General features: G+C 37.9%; 1 protein-coding gene across 3 annotated transcripts in view; it reads left to right on the top strand.

The window, feature by feature from the left end:
* Adgrb3 (adhesion G protein-coupled receptor B3) overlaps positions 1-21840 on the top strand; it is a 772331-nt gene extending 750491 nt beyond the window's left edge. For 2 of the 3 annotated variants that reach the window (XM_055606172.1, XM_055606163.1), the window contains 3 exons: positions 3518-3553; positions 14654-14758; positions 21058-21840. In XM_055606172.1, coding sequence (XP_055462147.1) covers positions 3518-3553; positions 14654-14758; positions 21058-21246 — 330 coding nt within the window. In that variant the 3' untranslated portion in view covers positions 21247-21840. The remainder of the gene's footprint in view (positions 1-3517; positions 3554-14653; positions 14759-21057) is intronic. The other variant, XM_055606179.1, reaches the window with a different exon arrangement.
* Positions 21841-22063: the final 223 nt, after the last annotated feature.

Here is a 22063-nt window from a genome sequence, read left to right as displayed (position 1 = left end):
TTTTTAATATGTAGTCAGAGCTGAGGGGATAAGCCAGTGAGAATAGATATGAGGCATGTCTATAACCCCAAAACTGGGGAGGCAGAAATAGACAGGTCCTTGGAGCTCACTGGCCAGCCAGAGGACCATCCTGTGTGAAATCCAGACCACTGAGAGACCCTATCCCCCAGAAAACCAAGAAAAAGGGCAAAAGATGGACGGTGCCTGAGGGACACCTGAGGTCCTCTAGTCTCCACACACATACATACACACACAGCAACATGTGAACACGCATACATAACAAGCAAACAGTCATTATTTCTAACCACTGTTAGGCCTCACGGTGACATTCTACAAGAAGCCAGGTGGCTGAACGTGTGAGTCACAGTCTCAGCAAACTTCAGCCCCCAAAGACTTTCCATAACAATGAATGTAGATGCATATAGGGTAGGAACAGCCAAAAGCAAAATGCGTTGGGAGTTTTCTTTTTCTTTTCTTTTTTCAGATTTTGTTTTATTTATTTATTATTATTTATTAGTAGTAGTATTTTACAGTTCATTCACTTTGTATCCTGGTTGTATTTCCCTTATCTCCTCCCCACCCTCTCTCTCTCTTTCCTCAGTAGCAAGTGTCACATCTGTTTGTTATTGTAGCATCACTCATAATCTATTAGAATGAACATTTTTTTGTTTTGTTTTGTTTTGTTTTTTACCCAACACGGATATTTCTATGAAATGAACATCATCAATTTCACATTTTTTTTTCTTCTTCAAATACATTTTGCCTGTAAAAGTTAATCCATTTGATCTTGCTTTATGCTTCCAAAGCATCTCCGTTCCACTGCTGTGAAACGTGGAAGACCCGGGTCATCTAGTATTACTCTTGCTGAGTCCCAGAATGGTATTCAAAATTTCACAGGTGTCTTACTGCTAAACTATGATCATGCATGGCTGAACAGGTGAGGTCTCACCTAGAAATCGCTAGACTTCGAATCAGACAGACCTGAGTTTCCATCACTGTTGGCTTGCTTACCTGCTGGGCGATTTGCTCACATTACATTAAGTCCATTGGCTCCTACTTATTATATCCATTCACAAAATGACACTATTTCCCCAACCATTCCACAGAGTGGTCAGTCAAATGCGAAACCATTTTATAAGATGCACAGGGTTGAAATACTCACTATTGTGAAAGCAGACACACTTGCACACACACACAACACACACACACACACACACCTCACTTTGATTTGAAATACTTGACACATTCCCCACACGATCTGATCTTTTAACCTCCATGATCTGTTTTGTAACCATCCCCACCACACTTTGCCACCAGGTTTTGATTAAAATCTGTTTGATTCATTTGCTCATCCCTTCGTCAAATCCTTGTAGACTGCCAGACCAGCTATGCCCTTTGTTGGCATTTAATTTCAACCAAATTAAATAGGAGAGAAAAGAGAAAGCGAGAGCTCTTTGTAGGAGAACATCAATTTTCTTTTTCCTGTTGCATATTGACACAGGCGGCATTGAGTTAGAATCTGTTGCTGTTGCTCTTTGGATTTTCCTATTTTCCTCTTGCTCCTATAACATGGAGCCTTTTGCAGCATGTAAGCATCGAAATCTTCAGTTCCTAGGCAGCACTGGCTTGTGAGCCAAAACAAATGGAGCACATATGGTCTTTTTCACCTTTGGCAACAGAGAGCCCCTCAGTGCGTGCAGCAGAAGGTTCTCTCTGTCTTCTAGCTGACTGAACCATTTTTTGTGAGATCCCACCATTTACTTTTCAGAAGGAATAGAAAGCTCCTGACTAATGTTTTATAATAATTGCTTTTAACTAAATGTTTCCATGCTTAGATTTTGCTGTGTTAATAGTTTTGCTTGACACATATTTATTTAAAAACGAAAAGAAAAAGTCTTGCTGAATCACAGTGCCAAGAAGGTGAAGTATCCAGAGAAGAATAGAGCTCATTTAGTCTAACGGATGGCTGAAAAGTGCAATATGGATTCAGATTTTTTTGGATGGGTTCTCACACTCCTTCTTCCAGGATGTCACCAACAGGAAAGTAGCATGCTGCCAGAGGCAAGGAGGAAATGAGAGAGCATCATGTTTAAGTTTCCGTTTCAATAAGGCATTCATTCCCCTTTCCCCTCTCTCCCCAGTATCCCGTCATACCTGCATTCCCCATGCTCAGCAGTTTCACCACAATGAGATTATGTCACAACTATCTCTGTTTCCTCCTTTAGTCTGTCTGCGGACACATGTTCTGAGGGTAGGCTGCACACAGGGTTCGGCGTTTATAATGACAATTGTAGCTCTAGCTGCAGAAAATCATGTTTTTCAGTGAAGCTCATGAGTACTCTTTTGTCTTTCCTGGCGAAAAACAGTCATAGAAGAGACTAGATCCGCCATAAATCTGCAGTGTGACAGACCGCTGAGAAGCTAGTGACGTGCCGGTTATGGGTATTGAGCTGGGAGTGGAGAGAGAAACAAACATAATCTGGCCAGAAAGATCATGTTTCCCTTATGTTTCTTACCCACTCGCTTGGGGGGGGGGGGGGAATCTGCTTAAAGAAAAAGCATGGCAGAAATTATCTTTGTTCTCTAAAAACGTGGAGATCTTTTCATTAGTTTACAGGCATCTCCCTCTCCACCTCATCCATTTTAAGAATCTGTGGCTCTCCGGAGCAGATGCTTAAAATACCATGAAGGCTGTGTCATCCTGCGAACTCGCATTCATTTTGTTTTAATCGCATTTCCTGATTTTATCAAGCCCACTGTCTAATTACTTTATTTCATCAATGCGTGTGTATCCATAACTAGATTTGGGTGTTGTTTAACAGATTTAGAGACAGAGAGAAACACTGTGAGACAATGTGTTGGGATGTGGAGTATCTGTTGTTTGACTAAATGGGATTTTTTTTTTTTTTTAATCTAGTGCCTAAGAATTAGTAACAAGAAGTACTTTGGCAGGAGATGACCTGATTGTGAGAAATTTGTACAGGACTGATACGTGTATATTTGTGAGAGCTTAAACAGACAGGCAGGCAGGATTTGCTTGAAGTGTGGTCTCAGCATTCTGGAAACTCAGGCAAGAAGAGCCTAAGTTCCAAGATCAGCCTGAGCAACAGTCAAAATAGAATCTGGATATCTGTTGGTGGGAGGTCATTAAGTACCTAGATTATCTTTCTGATACCACTTTTAATCCTCCATGCCTACAAAGCATTTTGTTTGTTTGTTTGTGATTTTTTTATTGTTGTTGTTGTTAAAATGAGAACCTCTTTCAAGAGTGAATGCAGATGGATTGTCTTAGGAAGCAGCTTTCCTCACTGAAAGCTGGTGTTTGAACTCAAGATGGAAAATGTATGTGTTATTATACGCTTCAACTTTAAGGGAAGTTCAGGAATCAGAAAAATAATCTTAATGAAATGGTATAACACAAAGAACGAGGGTTATTTTCATTGAATGTAATGGCTTTCGCTGGTTTAACTGACTAAAAATAACTTTATTGCTTTTCTCTTTCTTTAAAAACAAACAGAGAAGAAAATCACGGTATTCTGACCTTGACTTTGAGGTAAGTTCCTATGAATTACTCTATAATTTTAATTATTTAATTCAAGATTGAATCATAACTACTCGAACAAGCACTGTATGTAGCTATATGGATTTGGTCCTGCCGTGATTTAATCATTATTTAAGGAAGCCAAGGTTCTAAAAACAGGACCTTTACTCTATACATGGCTGGAAGTAAACGGTTTAGAGTTCTAATTGCTCCTCCAAGGAAATGCTCAACTGACATTTCCTAGCCAAGTAAAGATCTACTTTGTAACTGCAATAGATAACTTATAGTGGGAAGCGAATCGAATCGTTCAGTCCAGGTCATTGCGAGACAAGAATGCCAACTTCCTGATTTATTGTTTAAGCTAAGCCATATTTTTTCTAGTTTTATTTCAATGACTACCTGTAAAAAGCCCAAGGGGATGACTTGGCTAGTGGGCAAGGCTTTGTCTGAGATTCTCTGATACTGTGCCATAATTTCTGGGTGTAGGTTCTCTGTGGTACATTCAGAGTCATGTTTTCCAGTAGCTAGTGTTGATTCAATGTGTGCCTATGTTTGGTAAATGTCTTTCCACAGATAAAAAAAAAAGATGAAGGAATTCATTTTCCAATTTTCATTGAATTTATATTGCTGCTGTGATATTGGTGCTGGAAGTCACTAAAATGATACTGTCTAAGCAGCTTATGCTAAGCACAAAATTAATGGTGTTTAAGTATCACATAAATGCACTTACAAGTCTTGATAATTGGATGTCATTGATAGCCTGCTGACACAATTGGGTATAATGTATGATAAATTTCTCCACCGTATCTGCACTCTTGTGATGCATATGTAGAACTCAATACTCTAAACTGATATTTCTGAAGTTATATTGTAGAGGCCTCCTGGAATATGGAAACTTCTGATTCAGTCATTTCACTTGTGTACCTGAATGTTGTGCTTCTACAATGTATAATGCATATCAATGTGAGATCTACCATGGTGGTGAAGGATGTGTTCATGCTAAGTGTCCAAGGAAAACTATTTTATTTAGTAGTAATTCAGACTGTTTGTCACAAAATAATGATGAAGATTCCAGCATTAGTGCTTAAATTACAAATATCTAGGCAGCTCCACTGTAGCCACCTGGCTTGGAATTTATATTTCATTGAAGCCTAAATTTTTAAGCAAAAGTACTAAATCCATTTAAAAAAAAATCAAACAAAAATATTTAGCAATCTTCACATTTGAAGTCATCAGTGTCCTTTAAGGAACAAATACTGTATTAATCCTTTAGGTATCAAAAGAATAAAGAATGAAACTGTATCTGTTTGTATGTGTTGTGTACAGCATGACCTTTCTTGTAACTATCTAAAATAATCTGTGTGTGTGTGTATGCACGTACATGAAAGCAATAATCTGCTTTGTTATCACAAAAGAATGTACATACAGATTAACTCACTAGACCTCAGTGACAAAATACAATAAAAACCTGGAACTGACATACATTGAAAAGAAATCCTAGGACAAAGGAGGTGGATCTTTGTGGGTTTAAGGGCAGCATGGACCACAAAGCCCTTTCCAGACCAGCCAGAGTTACACGGAAAGAACAAAAACTGGGAAAGAATTAAATCACACTGTGTCCCTGAGAATGTTAGAAGCAAATTGCTCCTTTTTCCATCTATTTTCTATGGCAACCACTAGCAGCCTCCCTAAGCAGATGCTATGCCTTATACCTCACACATAAAAACACAGTGTTAACAAAGATATCTGTTAGTGGAGAACAGTTGTAACATAGGAGCCATGTAATTGCTCTACACCTTTAGCTGTAGTCACTGCATGATTATGGTAGGAGTTGAAGCTTTGGGCCACAAGGAGACACTGAAACATGACTTTTCCTCTGTTGATCACTGCTGTTACTCCTTTTTCAGCACGTGTACAATTACAGGGTGATGATAAAGGTCTGTGTACAATTTTTTTTTAATTTCATGATGCTAACACATATATTTGTAATTCTCGGTTTTCAGTGAGGAGCAAGGTAATTCCCTGCCCCCTTTCTCAATGCAGACTGGGCTAGTCGAATTTATGTCAAAATCTGCTCTCCCTGAATGGACTTTACCATGCAATAATCACCTTAGGCATTTTACTCTAACCAGTCTGCCTGTGGACTCCTGAAAGTATGAACCTGTCAAACTTTCAGAATTACACACTCTCCAAGGCTTGTATACAACTCTAGTATTCCATTAATTCTTTTGTCCTCAAAACATGAGGATTTCTCAAAAAATACTAAAACAGAATTGCAGCATAGCCCAGCTATAGCACTCCTGAGCATATACCCAAAGTACCTCATGTCCTATGTTTACTTTCATATTATTCATACTTGCAAGAAAAAGGAACCAGCCTCTTTATCCATCAGCACAAGAACTGATAGTGGAAACATGGTACATAGACACAATGGAATTTTATTAAGCCATATGGAAAAGTGAAATTTGGACTAAACTGGAAAAATCTGGAAAATATTACATTAAGAGAGGTGACTCAGATTAAAAAAGATTTTTTTTTAATCATGTGTTGTCTCTTTGGTGCATGTTCTAATCTTTAATGTTTTTATGCTTGTAAATAAGGGGGAGTGAGGATGAGTATAGACTATGAAACTAAATAGAGGACCACAGAGGGGGAAGAGAGGTGTCACAGAGAAAGACACATGGAGCAGGAAGGCAGGAAGGTATAAAGGGGGAAGATGAACAGGAGTGAAGTAAGGGAGGAAATAGAAATTACAACTTTTGTTTGAAAACTGTCATATACAGAACTAATTATTGTATGGAGATAAAAACAATAACTTTATAAAATTGTTGGTTACTATAGCTGAAGAAAAGTCCTTTCAGGCTGACAACCTTCAGGATAACACTGTATTCCTGTGCAGACAAACCAAAAGGTAGACTAGCTATAAAGTGGAGAAATACTAATTCTTGTTCTCTGGAAACTATGCAGAAAATATGGTAATGCTATTTCCATGTTATGTGACAAAAACGTCTTCCTTAGTTTGTATGTCAGCTTCTAGCAGAGATCCTGATGTACACTGAATGCACATTAAGTCTCTTCATAGAATGAATAAATGATTAAAAATTAAACAGCTGATTTTCAATGGAGTTTGCTTTAACAAAAAAAGCTTCTGAGCAATACTTGGGTTAAAGCAAAGACTAGTATAGGAAGCAAGTGCCTGTGGAGGAAGCACTTCAAAGGTATCCACTCCGGACTGCAAAGATGAGCACAGCAAACATAGCCCAAGGACAGAAATGCCAGCTAAAAGTCCAGGGGTAAGAAGAGGCACGGAGATTTGATGAAGTATGGCATGCTCACAAAACAAGAAGTCAGAATTCACATAAACAAGGGTCAGCAGAAAAGAAATGAATGGGGTAATTTAAGGATCTTACACCCCCAAGAGAAGTTTTTACATATTGTGCTGCTAAGCCTATTTGACTGGACTTTGTTTAGCATTTTTGTTTATTCCTAGTGGGGAATAACTTGTCACAATCTGACAAATAACTTAAAGACGACTACGTTGGTAAAATTTAAGATAGATTGATAAGGTAAAATAAGAAGTTAGGATTTCAGATAAAGTGGCTGGCTAACCCAGGAAGGAAGTGGCGAACTGACCATCATAGGTGAATCTATGAAATTTGGTCTTTAATTGAACATGGGATGGCAGGACACAGATGACTATGTTTTGGGCCTGCATTTTTCTATCTACCAGGATCAGAACTGAGGAAGCAAATGGATATCTAGTTAGGATGACTTAAAGGGGGGTGTCAGCATGCAGGTGCCTAATGTGATTCTAAGAATCGGACAGCTAAAACTGTTTCTATTGGTGGAGACAAAAAGCTCAAGGGATTCCTGAAAACACAATTACAAAGAATCATTATGAAACTGCCAGGCATAATAGTATCTGTTCAATGTTAAAATACACACACACACACACACACACACACACACACACACCATACACACACACAGTGGGGGGGGGAGTGTGTTTTACATTTTTTCTTCCAAAACCATGGACATAAACGTTGTCTCATTTTCCCACTGGAATCATGTATCCTTTAAAATATCTTAGGCTGTTTCCCACACAGCCACCAAATCCATGCCTCTCACTGAATTTCATCCATGGTGGTGATCAATGAGTGAGAGCAGACACAGATGTTGGATAATAGGGCCACTCTTCACAGAGCTTGACTTTTATTAGAAGAATTAGGGGCACATGGTTATGTAAGAGAAAAAAAAATAGAATAATTTGTTATCAGTAAAAATAAGGCTAAGCTATAACACATGGTTTGTATTAATTTCTAAGTAGAGTGCACATTATTTCAAGGAAACATCTTGTTCAAAACATGCTTCTTCTGCTTTTTCCCTGAACCCTTAACAGTAGCTACAAACCATTAAATAATCAGGACTTATATATAGCACACGTTTGGAGGTCAAGCAGTTTAAGCAATGTAATCCTAGACTCTATCTCTTCTATATTATTAAATTTAAACTGTTTCAAAAGCATACATTTATAACAAAATATACTCCTGATTGGCACTGACAAGATGTATCACTCATTTGGTTTCCTTACACCTCTATGCAGTTTATTTGAAAACCAAGGAACCACCTATTTATCCAAATCAACATACTTGGAACACAGATGTTATGGTTCATGGGCCTGATTCCTAGGGGTGCAGATTATTATATCATTAAGCTCTGGCTGTAATGATTCATAAATCATCAAACCCTCAGAATATGGCTTTCAGAATTGGGCTTTAAGCCTTTCCGTGTTTGAGTATTGGCATTCATTAAAGATAACTTTCCAAAGGGCCACTCTAGAGAGAAGAATGAAGGCACAGAGCAGTAATGAACAAAAGCATCAGTAGGCTTAGGCAGGTGCATAAGGACCAGGGAAGTCTAAGTGTATAAAATCCTAAGGCTGGAAATGATGATTCACCAATTTGTTTCTAATTCATGTGAACACAGGTTCTCCTGGCCCCATGCTTGTAAGTTGAATTAAGAAAAAATTTCTGACGTTCCTTAACAATTTTCATAGGTTCAAAGAATCCATACATACTAGTACATCTTCTCTTTGCAATTTGGACTTTTTCTCTATACTTCAAATACAACTCTGTGATTCACACTTCTAAATTTGAAAGTGAAAATCACCGGTTTATTGCAAATCGACTCTCAGTTCCTCAAAAACCACTTCTGAAGCGGGTGGGAATGCACAGCAGGATGAGAAATAGAAGGCAGGGATCCTGGCCAGAGTCAGTAGCACAGATGCTCATTGGGGCTGAAGAGATAGCTCAGAATCCATGACTCACAACCTCCTGTAGCTCCAGTTCCAGGGGGATCCAATGCCTCTGGCCTGGGCAGGCACCCTTCTCATGTGCACATATCCTTATGCAGACACACATATGTACACACAATTTTTAAATGATTTAAAAATTTTTAAAGTAAAATCTCCTTCCAGTGGAGAAATGTTCTTAATAGTGAAAGAAGATAATTTTTTTTTGTAGTTTTCCATGGTTCATGTTTATATACCTGTGTTATTTCGTTCCTTTTACTGGTGCAGTTAGCATGTGCTAAGCATCTCCTGACTACCAGACAACATGCTGGCTGGCAGAGAGTCACAGATGAAGTGATCACTGCCCGTGAGGTGTTGTAAGACAAAACATGAGCCCCATCGCTAGAACTATCATTGCCGTACTACAGAGTACTTGCAGGAACTCAGTATCCAGAGTTAGGGACCTACCACTGAGGATGCATAACTCCTCCCCTAGTCCTGACTTATCCCCCATCTGAACAGAACATAATTTAAAACCCTGAGTGGTCTGTAGCAGGATGCTCCCTGAGTCTCTGAGATACACCAGAGAGAGCAGCATGCTGCGCTGATGTGGGGACTCAGCTCAGTCACCACTTGCAAGAGCAAACTGCCTCCTTGAGTTTCAGCCTCCTGGTCAATGAAGTAGGGCTAATGGTCTATGCCTCTTAGGGTTACTGTGAAGCATTAGAAAAACAATAATGGCTGCCTCCTCTGAAGTAGTACTTGTCTGTGTTGTCTAGATATGAGTGCTTTACATCCTTTGTGAAATCTTCCATAATAGCCTCATTGCTGAACTGTAGCTACAGGGAGACCCGTGTTCATGCTTCAGGCCATGGATCTTGAACTTGCTGGAATGTCTCCATGTCCAGGGCTTTCAGACTTGGCATGCTCCAAGAATTTAAAGAGCCTTGAAGACATTTTAGAAGAGAGCAGGTGCTTAAGACATCAGGTTGCTTTAGAGTCTCATTTTTAAAATATTCAAATGATAATGAATGTGCTTTAACATATCACTATTTTTGTAATATCAATGACTAACAAGTTCCAAAGAGGGCACATCTTTTTAGTGCTAAAAGTATAAACTGAAAGACGTTTTAACTTTTAGAAGATTTCTTCTTGGTGTCATTGTTGTTGCTGTTGTTATGGTTTTTTGATAAAAATGAAGAAGAAGCAAAGAACCAAGTTGCTTGAAGGAGCATATATTCAGATGTCCAGCCTGGCTGTCATCTTGGGACAGAGCTTCATTCAACCTCCACAACAATGTTAAATAATATTAATTTGAGGGAAAGGGAACATTACTATGTACTGATTTTTTATTGCAAAATACCCCTACAAAATTTGCAATTCAATATGATGAAAGTAACTGAATTATGCATACATTTCTGAACAGACTGTATCTTTGTGTTTTTACATAGAATATATGTGCTAAAGTTTTTAATCATCATTATAAGACTATAGAACACAGAGGCATAAATTGCATTATATATATATAAATGTTGATTTCTTTGGGAAACAGGATTTAAGTCACAAAAGAAAGAAAGAAGTAAGCAAACCCTTAGGTTAATAAACATCTGAGAATAGTCATTAAAATGGAGCATAATATTATAATAAATAATAATATTTATAAGCATAAAAAAGTCTACCTAGGTGCCTAAGATCACCAAATGTATAAATGCTACAAAGGGAAGTCTTCTGAAGCAGGTGAGGGGAAACTCATAGTATTTTGCAAAAACTAAAAGTGTGGCTAAGTGTAGTCCAGAACATCACTGGGTAGAAATCCTCCAATGTCCACCAAGTGGACATTCTAATGGAAGGAACCTACCTCATTCTTTATGAAGGTATGAAGATATACTTGACACTATCTATGAAGAAGGGGTTGTGTGGGGAAAGCCAAACAGCCTGTGTCAGAGATGGCAGCTGTTTACTGCTGCTGTAATTGATGCCCCTTCCGGAATGCAGGCTATTATTGCTATGGTGATTTCTGGCAGTGCCACCGTGGCCACTTCAATTCAAAATGATTATCTGGCAAGAGAATATATTTGCAACTAATGTTTGTGAGTAGGAACGGCTCTATATTTCAGCATCCAAATTTTCATTTGTCTCCATATTTATTGCCAGCTATTTTAGCTTTATTATTAGAATACCTTTCATGGAACTATGTAAAATATTTCAAAATGATCTCTGGTTATATAAAACTGGCAGCCACCACAACTTTATATTTTCCACTGTATATTTTTAGTATGTCCAACCAATCTACTTTTTAAAAATAAAATCCATCAAATTTACAATCAAGTACTACTCTTTCAAACAGACTGTTTCTATAAAATCTCCAATCAGTTAATGCATCAAGTTTCTCAATGATTCACTTGACACAGGCTTTGCTTTTTAAACATTCTTTCCATAACAAAGGTATTTGATTGCAAGAATCATGACATGACTTTGAATGAGACACAAACACAAACAAAAAAGATGCCTGTTGGAAATACATGAACTAATTTAGCTCTTGGCCAGTGAACAGTAGCAAATTTGATTGACATTCCTAGCAACATGGGACAACAGAGCTCACTCAGAGCACCATCAAAATCAGCTCACAAGGAAAAGGATAAATGAAGCAGCCTGAGAAACATAATCATCAAATGCCTGCAGCAAAACAGAGGTGTTGTGCCTTTGGTATCAGAGAACTTCAGGAGTATGTGTGTCTGTCTTTGAAGAGGGATAGTTTCATTAATAAGAGATTCAAGAGGTCCCATTTATCGATTGTTGGTCTTAGAGCCTGTGCTGTTGATGTTCTGTTCAGGAAGTTCTTACTTATAAGTGGATATTAGAATTATAATATAGTATAATCATACTTAATCTGTACACCTAAAGAAACTAAGAAAGATGAGTAATCAATCCTCATGCAGAAAGGCAAACGGGATAGACATTGGAAGATGGAGAAAACAGGGAACAGGACAGGTGCCTACCACAGAGGGACTCTGAAAGACTCTACCCAGCAGGGTATCAAAGCAGATGCTGAGACTCATAGTCAAACTTTGGGCAGAGTGCAGGGAATCTTATGAAAGAAGGGGGAGATAGAAAGACCTGGAGGGGCCTGGAGCACCACAAGGAGAGCAACAGAACCAAAAAATCTGGGCCCAGGGGTCTTTTCTGAGACTGATATTCCAACCAAGGACCATGCATGGAGTTAACCTAGAACCCCTGCATTGATGTTGCCCATGGCAGCTCAGTCTCCAAGTGGGTTTCCTAGTAAAGGGATCAGGTGCTGTCTCTGACATGAACTCAGTGTCTGGCTCTTTGATCACCTCCCCCTGAGGGGGAAGGCAGCCTTACCAGGACACAGAGGAAAATGCAGCCAGTCCTGATGAGACCTGATAGGCTAGGGTCACATGGAAGGGGAGGAGGACCTCCCCTATCAGTGGACTGGGGAAGGGGCATGGGAGGAGAAGAGGGAGGGAGGATGAGATTGGGAGGGAATGAGGGAGGGGCTACAGTTGGGATACAAAGTGAATAAATTGTAATAAACAAAAAATTAACAATAACAAAGAAGAGATTCAAGAGCATGGTTGAAAATTGAGCTAAAATTCAGAGTTCTCAGAGAAAAAGAGAGAATAGATAGATGATCAGAACCATAATTCATAGTTTTTGACTTAAATGTAAACTTGTAAACATTTGGGGGTTGTCTTGTTTATCACTTATTTAGCATCCTCATGTTTTCAATCACAGCTATAAATTTCCATTCATTCGAATTACAGTGCAATTAATTCTGGTGTTCTCTATCAGACCTTGAACTATTCAGAGGTAGTAATTCAGCCTTTTTTTTTTTAAACCATTGTTACTCAAGCATTTAGCACAGTGTGTGGTGTTCATAAGTGTGCATTAAATGATGACGTGGAATGAAATGAAATGGTGGTGGTGTGACGTCACCCCTGCATAAAAAGTAATGACTGGGGTAATGTTCATGTACTATGCGCTATGAATACGTGGAATTTTTTAAAAAAGCATTCTGTGTGTCATAGGACCGTAATTTAATGAGTGTCTTATGACCTGGTACTGCACGGAACTACTTGTCCTCTGAGCACTGGGTGTACTGAATTTCTTTGCCAGCAACATAGTCCTCAGAACTCCTCTACCGAGTTGCTTATACAAATCTCCTCACGCTCATAAATCTCCATCAGCCATCACTAGTCAAATTATGTTTGCCTGGTGTTTCTCTCTAAACCCTGTAAACCTCTTCCATGTACCCTCTTTGAGACTGATGGGAAGTTAATGGCGCTGTAGTTGCTCGCTATGTGTCACACCCCATCCTGAGCCATGCTGCCGTGTTCTCATTCTCAACCACCTGATTCTTCAACAGCCAAGTCCTAGAGCTCCAGCAGCAATATGGAAATTGGTTACTACATGACTTAAAATGGCAGGATTCTCTCCCACAAACGTAGGGCTGTGGGGAAAAAAAAAAAAGAAGAAGAAGACGATGTTAACATAACAGCGAATTGCCTAGATACTATTCACTAAGTTAGGAAATTAAAGTCTGCAGAGAAGGAGACAGGCTTTTGTAGTATGTTAAAATATACAGTTTAACTTTCCAATTGTCCTTTTCCCTGTTTGTCCTTTCTGTAAACATCTTTTCAGAAGAAAACTAGGAATTTCCAGTCTTTTCTCAAAGATACATTTATTTTCTCAACAAATCTTTCCATCTGAAAGTATTTGCAAAGTATTTGCTAATGAAGACAGGGTTTAACGAAAGTTCAAATCCGAGCCCAGATATAGATCTAATAGCTTCATGCAAACCACATGAACAAATGGTGTTCAGATGTGTAGGTTTCAAAATATTGTGGACTCTTAAGCATGACCCCCGAGTCCTGGAGAATCACCAAAATGCAGATTCATAACTGTAGAAAAGTCAATGTCACACAATAACACTTGTAGGCACAGAGAATTTTTTTTTTTCCCTGCCTCTTTTCTACTAGGGTCCTTTAAATGCTTTGTATTAGGAAAATATCCAGCCCCAAATGCCCAAGATCATTTTTACTTACAAGCCTATTTGTTGGGTTATAATGAAGTTGAGAGAAAGGCATGTCACTAGGGAAGAAGGGAATTAATATTCTTGTACCCATGGTTTTAATAACTCGTCAGCCACACAACGCATGCTCCAAACGGTGACTGCTAACATTCTGCGCCAGCCAGTAAACAAGCATGTGACACCTATGGGCCAGATTTCCCTTCTGCAAATCTCAGCCGTTATTCTCACAGAAAGTGCAAGGGTTTAGATCCATGCATCTTTGAGACGCTTTCGAGCTGTGAGTCAGCGTAACAGCAGGGCTCGGGATAGTGTTCCCTTAAGTGTAGTGAGCTATGTTTGTACTGTTTACAGAAGGAAGACACAAAGAAGCAATTTTTCCCATGACAAACATCAGAGACTCAGGTTCTTTACAAAGTCCAAATTTTTAACATTTTTGAATTACTATAACAAGTTTTGCAGAACAGACTTAACTTCTACTGGATGAGAAACTTACACAAGAATGATGGCTGTTTTTAATGCACCCACAAGAAGAAAAAGAAGGCAAAAACTTACTTTTTTTTGTAATCTTGTGAGTGGAAAGAAAAAGCCCATTCTTTTCTCAGAAAGAACTAGGGATAGTACAGAGGATTTGGGACATGTCGTTTGCCTATGTGATGTCTTCAGGGACTACAGGGTCCTGCCAGGCTTAGTTTCCCGTAGTTGTAAGCAGCTTTTAAGAACATGTGAGTCAAATTAGGAATGAGAGCCACCCTGTTCTTTCTTGCAGAAGGTCATGCACACAAGGAAGAGGCACATGGAATTGTTTCAGGAACTAAATCAGAAGTTTCAAACTTTGGACAGATTTCGGGACATACCAAACACAAGCAGTATGGTGAGTATATTCTGTATCCACAGTGCCCCACGCCAAGCTGGGCCACATCTGAGTGCAGCTGTGCCCCCTGCCCTCCAGGACAACTGTAGAACAACAGCAACAACAACAACAACAAAAAAAAAAACTAGTGCACACAGGAAAATTAACAAACCCAAAATGCACTTGTGAAAGGTGACCAGAAGACTTACCAGGAATGAGAGAATCTGTTAAGTGTTTCATTCTAATTTTAAAAGTACTCCCTGATAAGCTTTAATTAGGATTAGTTATGTATCAAAAACAAGTTGGCTTCATGTGGCCATTGTCCCACCAGTTAAAATTCAGATAATTCAAATCTCTGAATAGTTTACTAAATTTCCCCATTGGTATTCTAATGCCTGCCATTTTAAGGCCAAAAATACAATGCTGTATAAATATGAAACTTAACTCAAATCTGAATAACGCAATTTTATCTCCAGAAGATTCACTTGTTTAGTGAGGAGAGTTTTGGGTGTATGCCAATATTAGGAACTTGGGTTCTTGGTTGTAACCATTTCCTTCTCATCCATTCATACCACTACCATCCTAGTATAGGACTCCATGAAATTAACTCTGCACCCTTACTCAGTGCATGGCACAGTCACGGCTTCAGGGAAGGCCTCACAATGACTGGTAAGTGTACTGGGCTGGGGCTCTAGGAGTCTGAACTACTGGAAAGCACAGCCATGAACTGCCTGAGCGTGGGCACATCTTGTGCTCTTTGCTCCTAAAGCTTGACTTCTTCTTCTTATTTTGAATATAGACTGCAGCAATGGATGGTGTGTATGACACTGAGGTATGGGGGGTGTGCTGCCTCGTACCAGCTCTTCGGCTCATATGGAGTGTTCCTTGCCCAGGCAATGCAGTCTGGGGGTTGTTCTTTATCAGACAGTGATAGATGAACGATCAGTGTATAAATGAATATAGACAGAGGATCAAGAGATAGATGATTGATAGATAAATGATACATAGATAGATAGTTGATAGATAAATGATAGAGAGATATAATAGATGATAGATATATTAAATAGATGTTAGAGATAGAGAGATGATATCTATAAATTGATAGATGGATAATCGACAAATAAATGATGGATGGATGGATAGATAGATAGATGGTAGACAGAAAGGTAGACAGAGGAAATACATATAGATAAAAATGATAGAGGTGTATAGATAGATGAAAAATAAAATATATTATTTATACCAATATTATTTCTAATCTCCATATATAAAATAACATGCTGTTTAATAATTTTTCTCCACATGTATCTCATGAGTCTTAGTCCTAGCCAACTAATGAATTGGTGAATGAAAAGCTAAGGGATGAAGCATACATATGTCCTTGTATTTTTCTTTCATTCCTCCCAGTACTTATGACTGCTGGACATGGTAAGTGACGGGTAAATGGCAAATATGGAATTATTTCACAGCAACAATAGCTCAGTCCATGTTTTTTAAATGAAGATTTTCAAATATTACACACTGTGGCTCTTAAATTAGTATCTAAATTTCATACGTATCAAACAATTTTCCCCAGAAAAGCAAGAAATGCTTTTCTTTAAATCTCTAACACACATAGAAGACACCTATACTGTGTGTTTTGTGAGTGATTCTTTCTCATCTACTCCTCCAAATAGTAAACCATCAATTTTCAGCTAGCTGCAGATGAGAATGGCACTACTGAGATTAGACCTAAACACATTAGCTACTCATTTTAGAATATTGAAAGCTAACATGAAAATAAATTAAAGCAACATTGAAACATCATTTTTTGTGTGGTTGTTTTTGTTTTTAAGTAGAGGTTGTGTTTACAAGTCTGAAAGGCTTATGCAACAGCTACAGCTGACTGACTGCTATAATATGATTGTAATTTCCCCTTGTTGTGTAAATTACAACAACAGGTCTGGGTATTAAATCATTAATGGCACAAATGTCTGTATCTCAGTTTCCTAACAACCAAAATAGCCTACTAATTACATCATGTCTTTGTAGTAGTATACCTTTTCTAGAACATATTTATAAATATTTATTATTTGGGAGCATGGGAGTGGGAAAGATACAGTCATTATTGCTGCTTCTATTATCCTAAATATCTGAGAACAGGAAAAAAGGTTCTTTATCCATCCCTGATTAATAACAAACACACAAATGAGTTCATTATCCTTAATTCAGTCACATAATTTGTAGGGATGCATTGCTAATGAAAAATTGCATAATTGGGAGAAGACAGACATTTTTAAGAAATCACTTTTTCTGTTTTATGGAAGGGCTGCTACTTCCCACCACTTGCTAATGATGGTCATTATGCGGTGAAATGAAAAGGAGACTGTAAAAATCACTTAGTATATTTTCTTACTTCTAGGCAGGAAGATACATACAACACCCAACAAGCAATGGCTGCTTTTAGGTGATTCTCCAGAGATGACATTCCTCTACCCAGAGTAGTTTCACAATTTAGCCAATATCTGCTTCCTCCAAGCAGTTTCCAGGAACCTGTGATCTTCTAGAATAGTCATTCTCTCTTTTGCTATACCTAAAATTGAGGGAGAAAGGAGAATGAAAGAAGCAAAGAAAACATGGTGGTAATAACTAAGGAACAAAATAGAAAAATGAGATAGAGAAACCTAATTCTAGGGGACCTTTACGCCACTCCTGGCTATATCACCTATTAGAAATATTCAGGCGGCCTGCCATACTTGAGATGGTTCTGAATTCTCATATTCACCTAACACAGTCACTACCCATGGGTCTCAATGCCAAATTAGCAAATCAAGTTTCCTGTATGTTGGATCACAAGTGGCTTTGTAACTAATAGGCTTTTAACACTTACACTTCATTTTAACTGTCTCTGCCTCCTCCTGTACTTGAACTCAGAAGGCAAACAACAAAAAGATCATAAACTCAGGAACATATACAAGCCACACCGTTTATATCATTGTATTCCCACCTCCACTGAAGCCTTTCCCAGGCTCTGCAGGTCTCTCTGCAGAATGCAATGATCCTTTTCAGCTGTAGCACAGTTTAGCATTCACTTGAACCATGGTGTACATGAGGCTCTTCCTCTTATGACAGTTGTACACTATTCTCATGCTAGACCCAACACACATGAAGACGAGCAGCATGTGGGCACTGATTCTGTCCCTTAGCCACTAGGTTACTGCCTGCTTGTAGCAAGTCTGTTTCCTTTGGTTGCTGCTGCTGCAACCCTTTGTCATGGAAGGACAGGTGACTTTGGGTCAAAGAAACTACCACATATTCATGAATGAGGATGAAGACAGGATTAAGCTGGCAGTGCTTAGGATAATAACAGGAATGATTAAGAAAGCCAAATTATAACTTAATACTAAACTTCACAGGAATTCAATCTTATGCTTAAAAAATACTATTTATTATGCAATTAGTATCTAGATATTGTGCCAATGCTTAAACTTGGTGACTTTATTTTATGTGTTTAAGCATTAATATATATATATATATATATATATATATATATATATATATATATATAGGAAGGGGATCCCATCTGTTCCACACATAACAGCAAAAGAGCTAGCATTTTGAATACCTGTAGTCCAGTCAGAATTGGACTAATTGTATTTTTCATCACACTGAAGAGTAAACACTGCTCTTGTCTAAAGAAGATAGGTTCACTCTGGACTTGCCACAGCAGAATCCATAGCAGTGAGCCTTTCTGTTGATGGTTGGCAGTTCAGGTGACCCTCAGCACCTTCAGACTTTCAACAATTTGCTGCTGCCCACAAAGTAATTTCAAGTTGAGGAGTTTGGCCCTCCAAGGCCCTTATATTCTGGCTTATGTTCATTATCTGTTCATTTTTGTTCTGCTACTTTTTTCACCCCAACTAAAATTAAGAATGCCTTTTGCCATTGTTTGCTGTCTCAGTACTAAGAATTTTTCTATCCCCGTACAGTTGTACAGCCACCCGCCCTCAACAACGTGTGTGTTCATAGCCAACCCTACCTTTCTGTGTCATTCTGAATGCCACTTTTCTAAGAAAAGATTATGTGCTCTACACAATCAGAAGCCATTCCTATACTTTTCTTTGATCTTCTATATTATGTTTTTCTGGAACACAGATGTGAAATAGATGAGGAGAAAGGGAAAGCAAGAAGATAGTAAAAGGAGTAATTATGAAGGCATGCATTGTTCACTTAAGAGAACCTTTCCTTTGTGCAATTAATGTACATGAACTCAAAGTTTGTAACTTATATGCTTTCATTTGACTGTATACTCTGCACAATTAATATACATGTGAAATAGTAAATATGTATTTAATTCATCCCTGACATTTAAAACTGTTTTCAAGTACCCAAAGAAAGTATTGATTGACACATGGTATCAACTTCTTTGTCACACAATACAAAACTTATCTCTGTTATGCAAGTATTCAAATTGAGGGTTTACCTGGGATGAATACATTGCTCAAGGTCACATTCATATTAAATGAAAGAACTGTTCGGTGAACCTGTGTGTACTTTTAATCTTGGGTTCCCTAGTGGACCATTCTCCTTTTCCAGATGAGATTTATTATTTTCTCCCTTGAACCTAATATAATAATCAAGGAAAAAGCAGCTGGTAAAGAGTATGGATTGAAGGAAAACAGGGCTACAAGAAAGGAAGGATGAAGCATGAATTTTTTAGCATATAAAGCTATGTAAATCTCCTTCACTCATTTTAAAAGTTTATTCTTCATTAGATCTTATTTTTCTTTGATCTCTTCATAATAAGACCTACTTCCTGAAAATATCTAATGTACTCAGGATTATAGTGCTTAATTTGTAGATACAAGTATTTCATTAGATGATCTCGTCTATGTAAGACTTGATATGAGGTTTGAGTTGCTGAGTGGAACCAAGATAAAAACCAAGTAGAAATTTTGTGTCCCACTTATTAATTAGTTATAATGAATTGGAGACCAGATTTGGTGAGGAGGATGGGACATTTGTAACAACTGAAGTATTTATTAAACAGAGTTTCCTATAAACAAAGACTCAGAACAAAATTTCAAACAATCTTAGAATGAACTCAAGGGCTAATTGAAATTAAAAAGAACTAGGAACAGGAATTAAGAGTGTGGAAATTATTTAGTGACGCTCAGTTCAGTTGTCTCTCATGCATAATGATGCACTTTAATGAAGTTCTGTATCAAATTAAAGCCTTGACTAGTGTCAAAGTGGCGGCCTTCACTTGACATTTCCTCTTACAACAATAAATAAATTCAGCTTTAATCAAATACTCTACTTAATTTGGCTTCCATCAGATTAACCACGAGTTGTTTCAGTGCTTGAGTTTCGTTTTCTTCTAAGGAGTTTTCAGTCATGATTTCCATCTTGTACCTTGATGATACTCAGCTTATTCTGTGCCATTCAAATCCCTCCACTCACAGAAACCTTTAAATGACATTGATTTAAAATAAATCAAATTCACTAGTAAATCTTAGTAGACTATCAGATAAAAGCATCACTGCAGGCAGGAGTCTGTTCCTGTACTTGCTGAGCTCTACAAGACAGCAGAGGTGATATCAGACATGAGTAGGAGAATCCTTCATCTTAGATAACAGGAGGCATGCGCGTTAAGCTTCCTAAGGAACAGTGAATGATACATATTGAAATATTCTCCTGTGTTGCTGGATGCATTTTCCATACGACTGTGATCTTTGAAGGGGAAGATAATGGTTATGTCACCCAACCCCCACAGAGTATCGTGGAGAGTAAACATCCAAAAATCACAAAGTTGAAAAAAAAAAAGCTGTATATGAATATTCAAATATGCTAATTTACTGAGAAAAAAAATGATTTAGTTTTATTTTTTCAATGAAATGCTATTAGGTTGGGTGACTACTTGGCATTAAATAGCATGTCCTGAGAACTGTCTTCATATATTTCTTTGTTAAAATTTCTGCCACCGTCTTTAGATTTTCTACATCTAAGCTTATCAGTGACTTAATTCTTCTCTATCTTTCTTGGAACAAATAGCCATAATGACATGTGAATATATCATCTGCTGTGCTTTCCACGGTATTGTTCACATCTTTCAATTCCTGAAGTCTATACAACAACTTAGAGATCATATTCACTTTTCACATGAAAGAAAAGTTAAATTGAAACTACCTTTTGTAGTTAGTTATCCTCAACTTTAAATCATCTCTGAATCCTAGAAACTGCATTCTCTCTTCCTGGGAAGGCCAAGCAGTAGTACTACCTATCATAAAAAATTAATATATAAACATTTAAAAAATCTATTCTCTTTTTCTCTTCATCAGGAAAACCCAGCACCAAATAAGAATCCATGGGACACTTTCAAACCCCCCAGTGAATACCAACATTACACCACAATCAATGTCTTAGACACAGAGGCAAAGGATGCTTTGGAGCTGAGGCCCGCAGAGTGGGAGAAGTGTCTGAATTTGCCTCTGGATGTGCAAGAGGGTGACTTCCAAACAGAAGTGTAACACAATCAAAGAGGACGGAGGTAGAGACACAGTCGAACACCCTGACACTGAGACTTGGGAAGCCTGATGTTTCCACCTGGACTGTGTGACTTTCCTGTCAGGACCTTCCTGTGCCAACATCAGTGGTTTCATATGGCAATTTCTCACTGGTCAGGCTAGTAGAAAGAAAGCCAAGTGTACAGTTCTCACCACCCCGTGTTGTAAGTACCCGTGGAATGGATTTGTAAGGTAATCTTTATAGATAAACCTCAAGCAACGATTCATGTTGTAACAGCTTCATGTGGTTTAGTTTTCAGAAAACTTCACCATGAAGCACAATGTATATATTTATGCAGTTTTTAAAGTTTATAACAGTCTGTTTGGCCATTACTACACTTTTTACTTTATAATATAAAAGCAAAGTTTTTGTCATTAAATGAATGTTTGTTGAGCTACATTCTTCATTGCTTTAAATGCAATAAAGTAATAATCTCACTTTTATATGAATAATATATTTCACATCTTTATTATTGCAGTTTTCTCTAGAAGGCTCTGAGTAGCTTTCTCTGCTGCAGCTGTGTATAAAATATTTAAAATGTTGTATGGTGTAAATAAACTTTTGTCTACATATCAGTTTTTTAGTGCATTTTATTTTGGGTTTTTTGAATAGAAATTTACATATTTATAAAGTTTTCTTTTTCAATACCGACACTGAAAATGTATTCAGAGTTCCAACAACATAACATTATTACTCCTTTGAACCTAATGATTTCTCAGTGTAATAATAGGTTTGTGCAGTGCTTCTGTGTTTCCTACTTAAACGTCCTATGGAACAATG

The sequence above is a fragment of the Psammomys obesus genome, unplaced genomic scaffold (genome assembly GCF_907164565.1).
Source record: "Psammomys obesus unplaced genomic scaffold, mPsaObe1.curated_primary_1811, whole genome shotgun sequence".
Taxonomy (NCBI): Eukaryota; Metazoa; Chordata; class Mammalia; order Rodentia; family Muridae; genus Psammomys; species Psammomys obesus.
The sequence above is the reverse complement of the archived record's forward strand: the minus strand, read 5'-3'. Positions and strand labels throughout refer to the sequence as shown.